At 41.8% G+C, this 19,489-nt stretch overlaps 1 protein-coding gene across 2 annotated transcripts in view; it reads right to left on the bottom strand.

Moving 5' to 3' along the window:
• Window positions 1-2,196: 2,196 nt before the first annotated feature.
• pcsk5b (proprotein convertase subtilisin/kexin type 5b) overlaps window positions 2,197-19,489 on the bottom strand; it is a 50,783-nt gene continuing 33,490 nt past the window's right edge. The window contains exons 12-21 of one of the 2 annotated variants that reach the window (XM_084551678.1): window positions 16,277-16,465; window positions 15,798-15,934; window positions 15,171-15,299; window positions 14,816-14,918; window positions 12,181-12,374; window positions 9,687-9,771; window positions 7,818-7,921; window positions 7,535-7,673; window positions 5,975-6,090; window positions 2,197-4,473 (exon numbers count right to left, since the gene is read on the bottom strand). In XM_084551678.1, coding sequence (XP_084407804.1) covers window positions 4,358-4,473; window positions 5,975-6,090; window positions 7,535-7,673; window positions 7,818-7,921; window positions 9,687-9,771; window positions 12,181-12,374; window positions 14,816-14,918; window positions 15,171-15,299; window positions 15,798-15,934; window positions 16,277-16,465 — 1,312 coding nt within the window. In that variant the 3' untranslated portion in view covers window positions 2,197-4,357. The remainder of the gene's footprint in view (window positions 4,474-5,974; window positions 6,091-7,534; window positions 7,674-7,817; window positions 7,922-9,686; window positions 9,772-12,180; window positions 12,375-14,815; window positions 14,919-15,170; window positions 15,300-15,797; window positions 15,935-16,276; window positions 16,466-19,489) is intronic. The other variant, XM_084551679.1, reaches the window with a different exon arrangement.

Below are 19,489 nucleotides of genomic sequence, written 5' to 3'. Positions count from 1 at the left end.
AGAATATTAACCACATTGTCTAATTCACGTTGTGTATTTATTGTGACAGGATATGACAGCGCTACGTCTTCTAGACCTGAATTAATTTATACACTTCTAATCCCTTGGGTAAATCTGTCATGAGTGTTTTACCTATCCTAACTATTTAGGAAGCCAATGCCTTGTTCAAGGGCAGTGTCAGGAGCGTTGACGAATATCAATGTTTTTTGAGGTGGGAAGGAGCTAAAGACAAAATAGAATCACTAAGCCAAAGAGATATCGCCAGAATCAGCTCTAGCCACAACAGGAGAAAGGAGATTCGTTTAGTGAGGGCTAAAATCTGAATCTGCAGGATCTTCAATGTCGTTTTCTAATTAAAATAAAAAAACACTGTATGATGACTACAGAAGAATATGTTACCCAGCTTGAATTTATGACACTTGTGGGATTCCTAGCAAGAAGTAGGTCAGAAATCTGCTGCGGCCCTGGTCACACAACTGTATTCTGTATTGCTAGACTACTGGTCACATTTGGCACGGGCAGCTTAACCACTGTATAATTTTTTGAATAACCCATCTTGAACCGCTTCCATCAACTGTTCAAGCGAGTTTTGAAACAAGCTGGAGCTGATGAAAAGAACGATTGTGGCAAAATTCAATCCCTCTGTCTCCCGCTGTAACGCACTTGCAAGTGTCATAAATAATACATGAGTTCTACAACACGAACGAGTTTCGAAACAAAAGTTTCATGAGGATGAGTGGGAGGTTGGTTGCAGTTATTGATAATATAACATCTATATCTCGTATAGGTTCCAAGTTTGTCAAGGCTGCACACCAGCACTGAAACTATAATGGAAGGCTGCAGGATCATTGTTGAATATTAAGATCATTTATACTACCGTTTCATACAACAGTTTGAACAATCGAGAAATATGTTGTCTGTCTCCTCATACAGCATTAATTTTTGTAGTAATAAACTAAAGATGAGGCATAACATTATGACCACCTTCCTAATACTATCTAGGTCTCCCTTGTGCCTGAGGGTGTCCTGTGGTGTCTGGCAGCAGAACGGCTTTAATTGGGGCCTTTGGGTCCTATGGGTTGAGGGGAGGGGCCTCTGTGAATCATCCCACAGATATTTGATTAGTTTGGGATCTAGTGAATTTGGAGGTCAACACCTGTATTTTTTTGTTTAGTTGTTGCAGTTGTTGTCAGGCTGCATCCTGCTTGGGATGGCTGCTGCCATCAAGGAGTATCATTGCCATGGGGTGGGGGTGCCTGGTCTGGTCTAGGTGGGTGCTACAGGTCTGCCTCCAGTGACATGTCTCCACATGAGTGCCACGTCCAAAAGTTTCCAAGCAGAACATTGAATTGTCGCAAGATGGTCAATGTTATTTACTTCTCCTGTCAGTGGTTTTAATGTTGTGGCTGATTGGTGTGTGTTCTAGCCATATAAGTTAGAGTAGTGTGGGAATAGAATAAAATGCAAAAAAACTGAATAAAATAGAAAATATGTACAATACTAGACCTGCACCCTGGTTTGTCATAGAGCAGTAACTATTAGAGACACTGTCCTTGGACACTGTTTGGAGAGGTCCTTTAAAAAAAACAAAACAAAAAAAAACAGGTGATTGGAGAACAGTATGTTAATCACAAACTAAACGTTTCTCACTAGGAGTGACCGGTGTCGCACCCAAATCACTCCCACCGCCGCAAAGTACCACACCACTGAAGATCAAGCGCAGGGCCTTCAGTCAGTTGTGTAATCTCGTGAATCTATCGAGAATCCAGCTGCCTCACAAGGTGGCATCATACCACTCTCATGAATGCAAAGCAGTTCAGACTAAATCCACACTTGCACTCATTATAAAACAGCACAATCTCGTATTCCCGGTCCGTATTGCATCTTCCAGCTAATTGCCAGTGAGTGCACATATCTCCGTTTAAAGTGCTCTGCCTGGGCCGTATGAACCTTTCATTTAATCAATGAGGCCGAGTGCTGGAAAAATTAGAAGTTTCTGCAAACAATGATCTGAATTTCAACGACGTTACCGCCTTTGATAAAGCTGTAAAACAGAAACTGAATGCTAGAAATGATGCTCATCGTTAATCTGTGAACACGAGAACTGAAAAGAAAAGAAAACATGAACAGATTAAACATTTTAATAAGAACACTTAAGTAAAAAAAAAAAAAAAAAAAAAAGATTTTCAAAACTAGGACTTTGAGTAACATTAATAATGCATTGTCACAGATATGTCACAGGTACACAATAAAAACAGCTTTATATGAGGGGTGGGTGTGTGTGTGCGTGAGTGTGTGCGTCTACCACCACACACACACACATAAGTCATCTTAAACAATGACCGAGATTAAGATTTTGTTAACCAAAACAGGGGATTCATCAATCTTTATTACAAATCATCACCAGTTGACATTACAACAATTCATCTAATACTGTAAATGCTCAAGCTGCAGGTGTGAAAACCCACACAAAATAAGAATCTTAAACATTATTTTATTTTTTGCTGTTCTTTATTAGAAACCAGCACCTCCAGATTAACCTTTGAGTTCCATCAGGTAAAGCTCAGAGACAGACAGGAGGAGAAACCAGACATCTGAAGTCCGTTGGCCTCGTCTCTCACACGCGCGCACACACACACAGTTTGGGCTCAACGCGATTTCCATTTCTGGCGCAAACTCCTGGTTTTGCAGCGTTGTTTTCGTTCACTTTCAGTTTTAGCGACATAAATGGGGGGGTAAAAAAATAAAAATAAACTGCCTGACTGTGTTTGTTTCCCACCACAGACACCACTACAGAATGTGGGGAATTTTGAAGAGTCTCTTTTCTGAAGGAACTGAAAGCAAAATTGTCACAGCGCTGATTTGTTTGCCGTCCCGTCTGCCTGTCAGAGACCTTTACCTGCAGATGAAAACGTGACAACGACAGAATGTTTTCCGCACCGATCATTGACCTCCTGTGTTCAAAAGTGTAGAGCAGTACTTCAGTTGATATGCATTGCCATTACGATGGAATGACGGAAGAGTAGAAACTTTTTATTTGAGAACGGTAACATGTAGGGATGCACCGATACAGATAAAATATTGTTACTGGACAAAATTCCCTTTAGCGCATTTTATCTATATATCTATATATATCTATATATATCTATATATATCTATATATATATATATATATATATGGCATGTAAAAGAATTTCAGATCCCTGTAACAAATACGAGTTAGATTTCATTTACTTTCATCCAATGACAACAAAATAAAGGATGTGCTTTAAATTATTTAGTCACAGCACTGGATGGAATCAATACTCAAGTTTTGGGACAAGGGATCTTAAAATCTTCATCATGAGTGAAAAACTGGCATCGGTACATCCCTAGTACCACAAATTCATTATGACCCACTGCAGTGTTTCCTTCCCTGCTCTGGAAGGAACGGCAATCGACTCGTCTTGTAGTACCTCTTGAATGAATCAATGCTGTCTGGGCTTACATCAAGAATTAATGGCATTCTCTGAGACACACCAATATAAACAAACACACAGTATTCAGAGGGCAGGTTTTTGTTTTAAATAAAAATGGAATGAGGTGATTTTGGTCAGTAACGTGCGTCAGTCTTGCGCAGTGACACTGTAGCATCTGTAACTTCAAGTGGTAGCTGATTTATGTGTCTGGCTGTGTTTGTGTTTATAAGTGTATGTGTGTGTGGTATATATGTGCATGTGTGTATATAACCGAGCGTGAATTCGTCTTCCCCCGCCCTAAACAGCCAGCCCAGACACACATTATTTTCACATTACTGAGCGAGCTTCTTTTTTTTCTTTTTTTTTTCTCCTTTGACGTATATTTACAGGCAGAAAACCGCGGCCTTTCCTACTGTATGTTCACTTTCCATCTGTTTATCATTAACACTGGAAAGAGAGGAGGAAGAGGAGCCAAAATAAAAATGCGCACAGACGTTTTCAGAGATTCACAGGCTGAGTGGCTCCTGTTTTTTTTTAAGATATACTTCCTACACTGGCAACAAAAAAAAGAAGGTTCAATTATTTTGGCATCAATGCTTTGGTCACAAAATACCGACACTTTTATTCTTTTGTATGTTTTCACTTTTGTTTTCGTTTGCTCATTTGTTCTTGAAGTAAGTCCCAGTCATTTTACACCCTGACCACGTGTGTGTGTCCCAGTACAGAAGAAAGGTAGGTTTGTTGTAGTCCTGTCATCGCACCTCCGATGCAGTCCCTTTGAGAGGCACAGATTCTCTTATAAATTATGTGACTGTGAATGAGTGGGCAGGGGGTTTGAGAAGGAGGGGGCGCCCCCGCATCCCCCCTGCACTCCCTTTACGCCCAGTGACCGTGTCCCGTCACCCCTTTTGCGAGCACGTTCTGCAGCACAGTTGCTGCAGCACTTTCCTCTGGCAAAGATTGTTCTTTTTAACGAGCACGCAGAAGCTGCCTTCCGCCCAAGATTCTTCATTTGCTTTCCACAGATCAGGAAGAAGAGATACAAGGGAGTGCGGAAGGAGGGGAGGGGAGGGGAGGGGAGAGGGGACACACATACATGCACACACACACACAGACACGCACAAACAGGGCAGAACCATTTGAAACGGTTGAATGACAGGCAGAGCCGTGTGATTGGTCAGGAGAGGGTTCAGGTAACAGGAAGAGTTTTTTTTTGTTTGTTTTTTGATCCAATCAGGTGGCGTTCATCAAGGTGGAAAATGATTGTAGTCCAGTGGAGTGATTGGATCCATGTCAGGAGAAAGGGAAAAGAGAGAGAGAGAGAGAGAGAGACAGAGAGAGAGAGAGAGAGAGACAAAAAAACAAACGTCATACAATTAGAAAAATAAAGATTTTCGAAATTCACAACTTGGTGTCATTTTGCATGACAAAAATCTTAAAGTGGACAGCCAAGTCTGCAAAACCTGCGAGCCAATTTGTTCACTTATCCAGTGCAATTAAACATTAATTCACTTTTAAGCTGCCAATCAAAATAACACCGTTATTAAACCACTGGTTTTGGGAGGCAGAACAGACTGAGTGTGTACTTTAAGCAAAGTCCTCGTCAACGGAAAGGTCACACGGTAAGGATATATTTTTCCTCAGAGCTTCATCTGATCACAAGGGAGACTTTGTGGCCACGGTTCATTTTAATTAGAAGGTCACGGCAAGAGCAGCTAATCACAGGCTCATAATCAGACCATCGGTGATCCGGTTAGTAAGAAACGGGCTTCTTTAGATGCAAAGATCAACAAACAGAACATGCACAAGTCAGAAAAAAAAAAAAAAAACATGAAAGAGAAAACGGAGAGCACAACAAAGAAAAGTATTCTTGAAGAGAAGAAGTGAGTGCAAAGTAGATGCTCAAGACTTCTTTCAGCCTATGCGGTGTGTTAGTGTGAAAATAAAAGAAAAAAATAATGTGTGAGTGAAATCCCTGCGAGGTTTAATATTAGCAATATGCACCTACGTAGATAAAAAGCACAAAAGCCAAAAGCAAGGGCAGACTGCTTCCCTGCTTTGAAGCCACATCAGTGAGCAGTTTAATTCAAGGTGTTAGTACAAAGCTCAAAATACTTAAAAAAGAAAAGGCCACAAGTGAATCCTTTGCTTCGCTTGATAAAGATACCCTTTGCATTTATTTATTTTCACCCTCTAGGATACATAACAGAATTTTATTTATCTGGAGATGCAAAACAGTCTGAGCGTCTCAGAGGGAGATGATATGTAAATCTGCACCTCTGATGGTTTTGATTCGTTTCAATTGTTTAGACCACAGTTTGTTTATATTCTGAAACAGGTTTTTTTTCCTGATGTCTAATTCAATCGTCTAAATAGACTAACTCTCCAGAGAAACTTCAGTGCAGACCACATTAGTATGCATTACTACTGCTACACATTCCCCCGTGAGAAGCAGTGCAACAAGTATTCAATACACACATCGAGACCATGTTAAGATAAGAAAGCTGACAACTCACCATCTTTGCAGATGGTGCTGACCACGCAGGCTCCTGCCTCCAGATTGTAACCACTGACGCAGCTGCTGCAGTTTCTTTCCCCCGGCCCCAAGCACTCGTAGCAGCTATTGTCACACCTGTCAAAGGTTGCATGAAGAATTATACACAAGTCTGGGCTGCACAAAACTTTGCTCACAATGCCTCTTTCAAAGCGAAAGTTGTTCTTTATGGTAATTTGTCTGTCACTGGCTTTTGTTTATCCATTTTAACTTTGAATTAGTTCCAAGATCTGTCATATTGGAGATTTCACATTTACACTTTACTACTACTCATTATACATTAATAAACTCTACTGAACTGACAATAAAAGAAAATGAAACAATACTTATACACACTGCCTGGCCACCTGGATTTAACTAAGCAAATAGGTAGGAGCCTCCTATTGGATAATTACTGCATGGGTGATTATCTTTCAGCTGGCAACAAGTTATTTAACCCCAACTGATGCAATGAGTAGCTTCTCTTTTCTTAAACAACCATGTCTAAAGACACATCCCGTGGTCGTGGAAAAGATGTTAGTCTGTTCAAATCATGGGTATGCATCAAGCAGACAAAACATCTAAGGAGATTGTAGAAACTACTGAAATTGGGTTAAGAACTGTCCAACGCATTAACAACACCGGACAAGTAACACAATAGTGTATTAACCTGTAAATAACGATAAGACCAAATGTTTCCCTTTGTTTTAGTGCAAAGAAGCACAAGTAGATTATGAGAGTGTTTACATTTAATGAACAACCGGACATTTTTTAAGAAAACGTGCAATTTCTGTATAGCTCTAGGTCTCAGTTTTGTGTTATGGCCACAACTCTTATTAAAACTGTGAACTCGAGAAATAGCAGTTACTTTTATTGGAAAAATTGTAGTTAATGTCTTCAATGTAATTTTTGAACTTTGCAAATTCATCCCATGGGCCAGACTTGACCCTTTGGCGGTCCGATTTTGGCCCCCAGGCCGTATGTTTGACACCTGTGAAGTAGACAGTTTACTTATTCTTCAGTGAAATCAAGAAATCGTTGTCGTCTGAACTAATCCTTTAGAAGCAAAAAGCCAGTGACAGACAACATGAAATCACATTTAACGAAAAAGGGGTTAAATATTTTGAAATCAAATGATCAGTTTCCGAGACAAGAGCGAGCTGACACAGAATAAAGGAATCGAGTACAATAAAGGGTCAAGTGAGCGATTAATAATTCAAGCTGGGGAAGAAAAATACCAGGGAAAAAAAACCAAACTAAACTGAGAGACAATCATTTCAATCAACTGATTTGATCCTCTAACTTTTTATATCTTACGTCATCCTGAAACCAAACCAGAAACAAAAGTACTGGGAACTGCAGAGAGCACAAGAAGTGCTGGAAAAGCCTAAACTGGATTTAAAGTTAGAAACAGAATTTGCAGGGATTTGCACTTCACTTGCTCAAGCAAAAGTAGATTTCCTTGTTTATCTCTGCAGACTGGAAGATTTATTTTTTCCCGTGTGAATGAGGCATAGAGGTGTTGGCAGGTATGCTGACTCACTTCTTGCAGGACCTCTGCACCTGCCCGTTGTCTGAGGTCTGCTCTGACAGGTAGTAGGTAGCGCTGCATGTTGACACACACCGCCAATCCTCAAGTAGGTAGCCATCTGCACACTTGGTGCATGCCTCTATACCTGTGCCTGAAAAACAAATGAACACACGCTTCAGGAATTTTTGTTTCCAACCAGGCAAGAAACAAAAAGCTATTTTGTTGTTAAAGTTAGTAATTGCAATCCTCATGGAGGTAATGATAGTTGATTATGAAATATGTTATGACTTCCTACCTGCGCAGGTGGCACAGGCCCGATGACAGGGCTCACAAGTCCTTCTGTGGCCGTTGTAATAAGTCCCTGGATCACAAGTCATCTGACACTTGTTTGCTTGAAGGCTGGAGAATAAAAGAGATAAAAATATATATTCAGACCTTCAGAGTAAACACAAGAAGAAAAAAAAAAACATTCCAGCAACAACGTACAATCCAAACTGTATATCAGAGAAAATTGACCCAACAGCTGCTTTACTGCAATTTCCCAACCAAGTTGTGGGAAGCAAAAAAAACAACAACTTCAATAACAGTTATATTGTTTCCTCTTCTACTTCTTGTGTCAGTCCATCTTCAAAAGCATAGTTAACTGCATTTGTTGCTTTGACCAGCACACGATACGACTGGTTTTGAGGTGCCAGATGTAGGGGTAGAGTTCAGTTAGGAAGCAGGTCTGGAGGTTATAAAATCGGTTCTGTGAAGTCACAGTGAGGACAGGTTGAGCTCGCAACGCTGAGCTGAAAAACAGCTGGTCTGCGTTAGCTAAAGTTTCCCAGAAATGATCTCGTCTGGTCCCCTCTTCCTCCGCAGCTCATAACCGAACATTAATGGTGAACTAAATGGAGAGGAGAGGCTTTGTGTGTATATATATGTGTGTGCATGTGCGTACAAGTGTGTGAGATCTCACTGGCGCTTAGAGGAAATTATGGCCTACAAGTGTCCCCACCTCCACCTCTGGCTACACTGAGGACTTAGAGTTGGGTTTAAGACCGCAAGTTGTTTTAAACACTTCACAAGTGTTACCTTTATGACCCATCAGGAATTTCAGCACTTTGAATGCCCTGCTCTCTGTCATGTTGAGTGTAGTTGAGCCGTTCTGAAGAGGCGGATGTGGAAGCGGCCAAAAAAATGAACTGGAATATGTCTGTATGGTAAACTAAATGGTTCAGATCAGAGGTTTTCCAAAGTAAGAATTACAACCCAAAACAGATCCGCTTCTTGCGGGTCTCCACATGACACGAGTATATGTGGGTTTTTATAAGCCTGTGTCACTGGGGGAATCTCAGTTTCCTTCGTTTATGTCCCAAGAGGAAAGCTGTTAGGAAACCCTGTTTTCACTGGTTCATGCTACAAACCCAAACCACAATGTAATATAAAGTGCAGGTCCAAATTAGCAGCACTGTCTTCTTGCAGAGAGCATGAACACCAAAGATTCTTATCCTGAAAACACAACGCTCAACATTCAGGCAAATCAAAGTGAAATGTTGCAGGCTTTTCGAAGCACAGAACCCGGCAGTCACATGGACGCCATGTTTAAGATTAATTGAGGGTTAATTAGATCATATATCCTGGTGAGTTGTATATGAACCAAACTGTTTATATACTCGGTGAACATCAAGGTTGGCTGCGGCTCAGATGTTAAAGCGAGTCGTCCAATAATCACAGGATTGGCAGTTCAAACCCCGTCTCTTTCCAAGTGTCATTGGGCAACACACTGCACTACGTGTGCGATGAGAGGCATATTGTAAAGTACTCTGGAGGCACGCTTTAAACAAACGAGTCTGTATGAGTTGTTGGATCACGTGTAAAGAAAAATCATAATTTTAGTGCTTCTACATATCCACACGTTTAAAAAAAATCTTTCCTACTGCTTGAACATCCAGAGAGGGACAGCTCCTTGATTAGAAAGTAACTTCAACCCTGCTTACTTTCTAAGCTCCATACACATGGCCAATTTCTGCATGAAGTCTCCATAAAAAAATAACAACACTCTCCTACCCTCCAAAATTATGCAAACACAGCGAGACTGAAATCATTTGCTACCCAGACAATGAAACACTGAATGGTTTGAATTCTGATCAGTGACTCTGGCTGGACAACAACAGCTTACCTCATCCCAGGTTTACATTCTGTGCAGATATTGGAGGTCGTACACTTCTTACAGTTCTCTTGACATCTCCTGCAAATGTTGGAATCTGAAAGACACAGAGTGAGCCAGTCAAACCCAGTGGCTAATAGGAACCAGCGGCCTGGTTGCATTTGTAAGAAAAGAAAAGAAAAGCGAGGGAACAGAGGAGAATACCGTTAGGAAGAGTAGGGGAAAGGGTAAAATGAGTGAGATAGATCAATGAGTTAAGTTGAGGGAAAGCAGAGAATAAGTGAAGGAAGGGACAATGAACTGCGCAGGAGGAAAGGGGGGAAGAGATAGCGAGATTGTGGTGTTTGTGAAGGAGGATAGGTTGGTGGATGAATATTTCAAAAGGCAGACTGAAGGCAATGACACGCTTTGATAAGATGCACATGGACACTCCTGCGGCAATGACGATATCCAAAAAAGAGATGTGAAGAACATGTTTTAACATTCCTGAGAAGCCGCAGAGTCGACCAGGACGATAAAGTAAAAGTCTTATTTCCACATTTCCGAAAAGCTTTGCTTATATATGTGACACGAAATTTGCGGTTTTGCCTGGGGTTAGTGACACGACCAACGCTGAGAGGAGGCCGAGAGCAAGTGAGGACGGCTGGTTGGATTTTTAAGAATCTGAAAATCATTAAAGTGTGGATGCAGGATATCAACAGGCTGAGAAAATTCACTTATTTTTCTTCTAGAGTGTCATCTCCCCATTTTAAACTGAGATCTGGAGGTCTAAATTAGAGTTTATTTTAATGATTTGATAATTTAATGATTTGAGTTTAAACATCGATCAGGCATAACATTATGACCACCTTCCTAATATTGTGTAGGTCTCCCTTGTGCCTCCAAAACAGTCCTGACTCATCAGAGAATGGACATGGGCCTTCTGAGGGTGTCCTGTGGTGTCTGGCAACAGAATGTTGTTAGTGGGGCCTTTGGGTCCTATGGGTTGAGGGGAGGGGCCTCTGTGGATCATCCCGCAGATACTTGATCAGTTTGGGATCTAGTGAATTAGTTTTTCAAGTTTTTTAGTTGTTCCTAAAGTGTTTTTGTGTGTGTGTCTGTGTCAGGCTGCATCCTGCTGGGGATGGCTGCTGCCATCAAGGAGTGTCATTGCTATGGGGTGGGGGTGTCTGGTCTGGTCTATGTGGGTGCTACATGTCTGAGTAACATCCACACGAATGCCAGGTCCAAACATTTCCCAGCAGAACATTGAATTTTCACCAGATGATCAACGTTATTCACTTCTCCCGTCAGTGGTTTTAATGTTGTGGCTGATCGGTGCAACATCTGACTCAGTCGATATTCATAACATTCATTCGCTTTCATAGCTTTGTTGATTAGGTTGGCATCTCCAAAAAATGTATCATAACCAATAATAAAATCATGTCCACACGCTGACAAAGGCAGGAACCTCACTTTGCTGTCAGGATGATTTAAAGGAGAAACGCTCTAGTTTGCTCAATTAAAACAACACAATACTCAACTGTGTTGACATTTCAAAGGGAAATAGTATCCACTACATCTTGGCCTGTTGAAATGTTATGATTGAACTTGGATCAGATCACGTTAGATCTGCTGCCAAATACTCTCAGAGCTGCCAGGGCTTACGCTATCTTGGCTGCAAATATATAGACTTAATTATAAGATATGCATAATTTCAGCCTCTCATTCCATATTGCTTTCATCCAGACTGGCTTGAACATACAGTAAGTACACATATATTTAGTGCGTGCCGTACACTCATGCCACTGCACAAGACAGAGCACAACAGAGAGTAAATGATCTTTTCAAATTATCTTTAACATAATCCAAAAACAATCCTCCTGCAGATCTGCTTTATTTCATGTTTTATTCCTATTTAAGTTGGTGAAGAGAACACGCTTACCAGCACACATTTCTAAATCCTGTTCAGTTCAGCAGGTGCACAAAAATAAACAAGTGGCGAGACGTTACTTCAAGGATACAATGGCATCATTCTGAGGTGGTGAACGAAAGAAGTAAATTTCTTCTTTTGTGGTGCGTGTGGAAAACAGATGTTTTTGTGCGTGCGGTTTGTTTTCTATTTGTTAACCTTCTCCGCACACCACTGCATTTCTCCTAAATCCAATCTAAGGGACTACAGGCCCTAAAAATCTGATCAATAGGCTGCAGTTTAACAATGGACTTCCCGGGACAGTCAGAATGATCACTGAAATTAGATCGGTACACAGTAGTCATTATTGTCCTTTGTGTTAATGGGCACAATTTGCTGCAGCTGCTCCAGAACCGTTAAGTTTAATTATGCTCGTTGTTTGCCACATTTTAAGAAAATGGAGCCAAAACAGAAACACTAATTAAGCCAGGAGAAGCTTTTAAAAACATCACAGTGAAACTTATCCCTGAGAGCATTATGTGGTAGCTATTGTGCGTATTCTCTAGTTAAGCGTCTGAACATCGTAGAGGCAGTTCGGCCTGCAGGTGAACGTACCGTTATCGAGGTAGTAACCGTCGGCGCAATTGGCAACGCATGTGTGGGAGCCCTCGTTGAGGTGGAAACCAGCTCTGCATGTGGTGCACTGGTCGCTACGACTACCGACACAGGTCTCGCACAAGGAGGAGCACTTCTTGCAGCGCTTCCTATCGTCACGGAAAAAGCCGCTGGGGCACTCGGACACGCACATCCTGGAGAGAGAGGGAGAGAGAGAGAGAGGTGATTGAAGGTTGAGGAAAGAAGGAGACAAGGTGAAAAATAGCATCCCAAACAGAAAAATCTGTAGATCTTGCAGGTATTTTTGGGTTTCCTCACTTTGCTTGAACAAAATAACAATGAATCTCAACCTCACTGTTCCACATACCACAGCTCAGCATAAACTTAACGAGCTGCAAACGTAAATCATTTGTATCATAGGCATCATATTCTGCACCAAATACAAGTTCACGTAAAATATAATTTAACAGAGCTCAAACAGGAATATACATTTTAACGTAACATTATCACGTAATGATTTAAGACAAGCAGACACAGTGCAGTGGAGGGACTGAGTTGTGTGTGCGAACAGTTCAACATCTGCTAGATAACTTCACAGCCCCTCGTCACCCCCTCATTTCACCCAGAGGCTCCCTTTTCTAAAGACCTCCGAAATCCTCAAGAGTACAAAACACACACTCAGACATGCACACTCTTTAAGCCTTATTCGCACACCACAGTTTTCTGCCAAGAACCACATATGGCACGTGTGAAACGCATAATCCACGTGTGCACACTGCTGTGCGCTTGTCCTCCACCTTCAGCACCGTCCCGGGCTATGCTGAAATGATTATTGAATCAATAAACTATATTAAAAAAAACAACAACACAGTAATGCAGCACCTTCGTCAAGGACACCGGTAAATTTGAACCTGACGCCGTCGACACAAGCTTGTGGTAAAAGGTGTTTAAATTAAATGTCTCCAGGGAACAGCTAGTGGAGTTTATGTGAGAGAGGCGGACAGTACATTGGAAAAACCAGCGTCCATACGTGCAAATGAAGATATGAATGTGAGGTTTTCTCTTTATAAATGAATGAAACTGATTCCTAGGCACAAACATCTTCCCTTCTTCTATTAAATAAAACCGATTTAATAAAAGGTTTTCTCTCGCAACAGTGTATTCCAGGTGATACAGAGAATAAAGGTTTATGACAATAAAGGAGCTTGTCTGTGAAGGCTCCCAGTCATTCGGGTTATGGTATATCCAAAAGCGTTTAAAAGCAAGTCCAGTCGCAAACACATACGCAGCTTTTGGCGAGGGCAGACCATCAAACGCATATGTAGGGATGTAATTATCCAAACATTAAACACCACCACCACCACCCCTCCCCTTCCTTCCACCACTCCCCCAATCTCCATTCATCAATTGCTCCCTGTGGTGGCAGAAAAGGGCAGCACACCTTTAAAGCGGGCTAATGATAAGGCAGCACCCTAAGCTCGCACAATTCTCATGCACCTGCATCGGCCTGCCTTTTATTAGCGCAGAGACAAGCCGACACAAAGGCAATTACCGCAGACTTTGATCCTAATGGGATCCTATGGGCACACACCGATGTGTACGCACACAAACACATTTACAGCCACACACAGGCTTACAATTAACAGGGTGAAGGGACGAACGGAATCTAATACGAAACAGCATCTCTTTTATCGGGGAGACAAGGTGAAATTGATCAGGTCGTCACCTGCATAGTTTCTAAGCTAAACAAATCACAGAGACCTTGTGAAGCAGCACAGAGCGGTGTGAAGTCAGCTCTACACCAACCAAGGTCATCCTAGTTGTAACACTTTCAAATAACTTCGAAACCGTTTGCTCTGCTGATCTTAAAACACACAATACATATCACAGTCAGATTTCTCCTTTTTATTTTTTAAATTCACTCGCAAAGAAAGTCACAAGCTGGAATGACTCATTCTATTCACACGGTAAAGAAGCACAGATGGTAAATTTCTTCAATAGATTATAAAGTTCAGTGACGTGTTTTCCAAGTCGGTTGGAAAACAGGTGTTTCTCTGATGCACGTAAACACAGTTAAATCGACGTCCAACGAGAGATTGGTATGCAACAACATTCACTTTATCTCTCTGTACAACTATCTGGTTGAGGCCCCGTCTGCTGATATTGATCCCTCCCTTCCTCGGATCTAAAGCAATCAAACTTTGCAGAAATAACACATGAGCCAGCCATATACTAGGTCTATTTGTAGCTCTCAATCTCAGATGCACTTTTTAAAACTAAAAGAGGCTCTATTGACGCACACAGAACAGGATGTGCATGCTCTGAGCACCTATACCTTAACCTGAAAGTCAAATAACTCCCTCATTTATAAAATAACTCATCTTTGTTTTTCTTATTTCACCTTCTGATATTATTTGTGTGCTGTTTGTTGGCACTGCATCTTGAGTTTTTGAACAATTCCCACTCTAAAAACACCACGAGAGACATGAAGTAAGCAGCAGATGATGTTATATATGTCTCAAACTTGTGGGACGGGGCAGACACGCTTGTTGTCAGAGCAGAGAGATGACTGAGAGGGATTTTATTTTGTTATACACTGTTTTATATTAATAATGATATTAAGAGGCAGTCTGACCTGGTGTTGTTTTTGAACTTGAGGAAGTAGTGGAGGCAGTTAATGCAGTGGTGGGGTCCAGGACCCTCGCAGCCATTCTCGTTGCATTCAGCATCACAGGGGCCTGAAGACACATATAGAATTAAACATTTCAGGGGTAAAGCCCTAAACAACAGGTCCTGCATCGTAATAGCCTCGTCAGAATTAACAGTTTTAAGCTAAACTTTTGCTCAACTTTTTCCCAGCACTCGTCAACATTACTTTTATCAGCCATAGTGACAGGGAGATAAAAATAATATGTAAAAAATTTAAGTTGCTTTGCCAGGGTGCAACTGTGACTAACCTGTCTGGGTATGGCTCTGGATTTATCACTCACCGTTGTACTCCTCGGTGAACTCCTCATCAGTGGGCGTCAGCATGTCGAAGCGAGGCTTATCTATGTGCAGAGACGAGTAAGGATGGACAGAGGTACCATACAGCACCAGTGACCACTCCTTCAGCTTGCCTGGGAAAAACACACGCCTTGTAAGAACCATTTCACACAGAGACATTTTTTAGTCTGTCCTGATGGCGTGCAGTACTGAATCTTTATCTGAATGTGTATTTCAAATGCAGAGTTTTCGTTATAATTAGGTCACATGGTTGGGTAGGTTTTATTTTAATTTTTTTCCCCACCGTGAACACACAACAGCAGAGAGCGGGAACTGAGTCAAAGATTTTCAGCTTCCACGAGTAGATTATATCATATTAAATGTCCAAAAGGAAACCAAACAAGTTTCTTGGAATTACAGTGACGGACATAGCAGCTTTTTAGAAGCTTCTGCGTCTATTTGAGACTCTAAATTAGTGGGTAAGTTCAGTGGATAAAATCACAGCCTCCAACATGTGTCTGTGCACCAACTGTTCCAGACACAGCTTCTATTTTTCTTCAAAAATAAATACCAGAACATATGGAGGCTCAGGATGCCGTTTTTAATTAATTAAACGATTAACGGTGTCATACCAGGTACTTTCTGGCTGCGGAGCTGAGAAGGTGAGTCATAGATCTCTAGGACCCAGTCGCCTGCTGCCTTCTCGCCCCAACAGTGGGTGGTCATAAACTCCCAGTTTTTAAAGCCCTCCATGGAGTGATCAAACAACCTGGGAATCAAAAATACACACACCATTTAGAAAAACACACACAGGCAAATCAGGTGAAGACACAACTCAAGTCCGATACCAGAACAGACACAAGCACTTAAGAAAATACAATGACAGCCTCTAATAAACTATAGACAAATGGGACTGTTTTGTTGAGTTTGCCGAGTCACCAAAACCTTAGATTCTGACTGGTTGGGAAGTAAATCACTCACTTAGAGATTTGAAATATTGTCATCACCAACATCCAAAATTAGGCTACACAATTCAGACATAAGCTACAGTTTTCTTTCTGTTATTATAACTAAACAAGCATTAATGACTCTTTTCAGTTCAGTTCTGTACCTGTTGGCAAGCAGCTGAGACTTGGTCCCTGAGGGTGAGGTCAGGTTGATTGACAGGTCCCCGCGGCGAGGGTGTGTAATTGTAATGCGTACGACCACGTGCTCCAGGTAGATCACATGGTGGTTGGGGTTGTCGGTGCAACCCGTTGCCTTGTACACCGACCGGACAGCATGCTCTGGACGGATCGTTCTGGAGGACGGGAAGGGGATGCCGATTAGAAGGTTAAATTCAAACACAATGGATGGTGTTGGTAACAAACTTGATCAACTGATGACACAGTCACGGCCGATTTACAAGCTACGACCAATGTTGAAAGAACAAAAACATGACATAACACGATAAAGTCAATCAGCTTGAATTCTTGTGGAAATGCTTGATCACTGCAGCTACACCTTAAGTCAAGATCAGCTACTGGAAACATAACCGTTCATATACAAATTTCAATGTGAATTTGTGGTTTCAGAGGTGGAGAGCTGGTCTCATCTACAGCTGGTTACAGCATCATCTTCACATCAAATGATTTAGCTGAAGATCAGATCTGTACGACCTTAGCCTAAATGTACCTGTAGTACCAGTGGTGTGTTTACTCTTTCAGGGACTGGCACTGTGGACTGTGCAACTCTCTCACTACACTCAGTCACCTTGTGCCAAAAATGCTGTTAGTGACCGACATAACACTCAACATCAATTTCCAATCCACCTCAAAGCAGTCACGTGGATTTCTTTTGATCAAACCCTGAAAAACCCAAAGGGCATGCGCTAAAGACTTTATTAAGATTTAAACCTCAACATGTCAAAGGAACCAAAGAGCACGATAAGAAAGACAGAGAACATTATTTGCTCTGTCTGTTATGCATGGCTGAGCAGCAAAAAGATCTTTGAACAGCCAACACAAACATCTGAAGGCCCCCTTGAATAACATCTGGGCTATGAGCTAATGTAACAGCAATACAACACTAAAGACACGGACAGGTCCAGAAGAGGGGACAATGAACGCCACGACTGCCAGCACAAGACTTTAGAGAAAATGGTCGTACGTCGCCGCTGCACAGCGGTCAGACACCTGAGCCAACTCACTTGAACTCTTTGCAGCAACTGGATAGCATGCAGGGTTTACTCACTGTAAACAGTGCTGGTGAATTACACTCGCTGTCAAAAAATATATATAAAATGATTACAATAGCTACTTTCTCCAGAGTGGTGGGTGGAAAGATAATTACTGCCAGTGAGTTGGACTGTTTTTATCTCGCATTGGAGACCATTTCATTAGATTCCCTGTTGTCAGGGTTACAATCACTGCAATGACATTTATTTTTTTTACTTGCCAAGTGATAGAGCACACATGTTTATCTCTGAGAGGAAAATTACCCTGAGCCAATTATCAGCTGGTATAGATCATCTTCAGTTTTGTGAAAGATGTTTTTTGGAACGGCATACTTCTCAAACTTGGCTCGGGGATTAATTGAGACAAAGTGCAACAGAGTGGTTTATTCGATTAGTAAAAAATGTTCTCTTTTGCCATTCAGGCTGTCTAATCCTGATCCACGGATCATTAATTACTGCTATAAATATCAATTTGTTTTGCGAAAGGCCAAAATTGGCCATCAAGGTGAAACAAATCATTCTCACTGAGAGATGCAGCTCAAATTGACAACATTTGGGAATTAAATGAATCTTTCTCGTATCAATTAGACCAGTGAATTAGTATGAAAGGTGCGATGCTGTGTTATTTGTCAAAGCAGCACGCTTTGCTCTTTGTCTGATCATTTCCATTCTGCAAAGCTGACCAGCTAAAATATGGTCAATATAAACAATTTACATTAAAACTACAGAAAAACACAAAGCTGGATGAGCTCAGGGAGAACTGATGGAATATGGATGGGAGAGAAAACATGTATCGTCAGCAGTAATGTCTGGGGAGTCTGGAGCCGATATAACAGCTCTGGCTGTTCTCTAAGACACTCCACAGATAACTGGACCATACGCATGGGACCAGGCACGGCAGATGCATCGCTCGTTACCACCAGCCTCGCAGCGCACAGATCGCGCCGTTTTCCTGGTGCATACTTCAAGTGGAGCGCGGAGATCAGCTGCAGCCAGACATTACCAAACGTAGTCAGAGAGGCCAGCCAGAGGGTGTGTGGGAACACAGCACCGGGGTGATGACTGAACTTATGTAAAAACTTACACTAGAAGCACAATATACAGATGCATATAGTACACACCCCCAGAGACGTGTAGTGGCAAAGTAAAAGATGCAGAATGCCTGCTTCCAAAACACATGTCTGTAAAAACACCAGAGGCGCACTTCTTATCCTCTGATTGGTTTACTCCTCCTCATCTTACAGTCACAAGCACATTCATCACACATGACATTATACATAAACTTGCTCAGTATTTGGTGTGCAGAGAAGAATGTTTCAGGCTTTTTGGGGGCGGCCTGAAAACTCAATTAAGAACTGTGTTGCACATGAAACTTTCATGACTGTTTTGACTTCATCCCAAAAGCAAAAGAAAGCCTTTTGTTTCGTGACGGCTGCGTTTTGCTTTCACTTGGCTGCAGGATAGTGTAATTCTGTTTGAGAACAATGCTATAAGGCTATTTACATATCTCTCTAACTCTTCTCAATAACACCCAGCTCATGGAAAAAGAGGGAGGACAAAATGATGGGGCTGTTTTTATTTGTTTCATGCAACAACAGCGGGTGTTTCTCCATTAGCCGACGCACATTACGAGAGCACGGAGGCCTCAGCGGGACTGCCTTTGAGACAAGCTAGACTTTACATAAGCCTCATATGGGCCGACTTGTGCGCTGGAGCAGAACAGACAGAATGACACTGATAATGCCGCAGTCGCTGGCCACTGAGCCTTCGACTGAAAGCAAACCAGTTCAGGGCCCAAGTTCAGGCAGCCAGCCTAACACAGAACAGTGCTCAGGCTTCCAGCTGCATCAAGAATAACAAGCTGTGAAGCCCTGGCTCTCTCTATGTAAGTAAGTGTGTGTATGTGTGTGTGAGTGTGTGCGAGTGTGTGTGTGCACATAGTAAAGGTCTTATGTGAGAACCACCCTGCCAGAACTAATGCTTGGCCCCTATCAAGGTACAGCTTGCACAACCGCACTCTCAAACACATGCCAGTGCAAAACACCAGGGACCGAAAAAAAAGTAAGAAAAGAAAAGAAAAGACATTACAACTGAAAGAGAGAGCTAAAC

The sequence above is a fragment of the Chelon labrosus genome (genome assembly GCF_963514085.1).
Source record: "Chelon labrosus genome assembly, chromosome: 9".
NCBI lineage: Eukaryota > Metazoa > Chordata > Actinopteri > Mugiliformes > Mugilidae > Chelon > Chelon labrosus.
The sequence above is the reverse complement of the archived record's forward strand: the minus strand, read 5'-3'. Positions and strand labels throughout refer to the sequence as shown.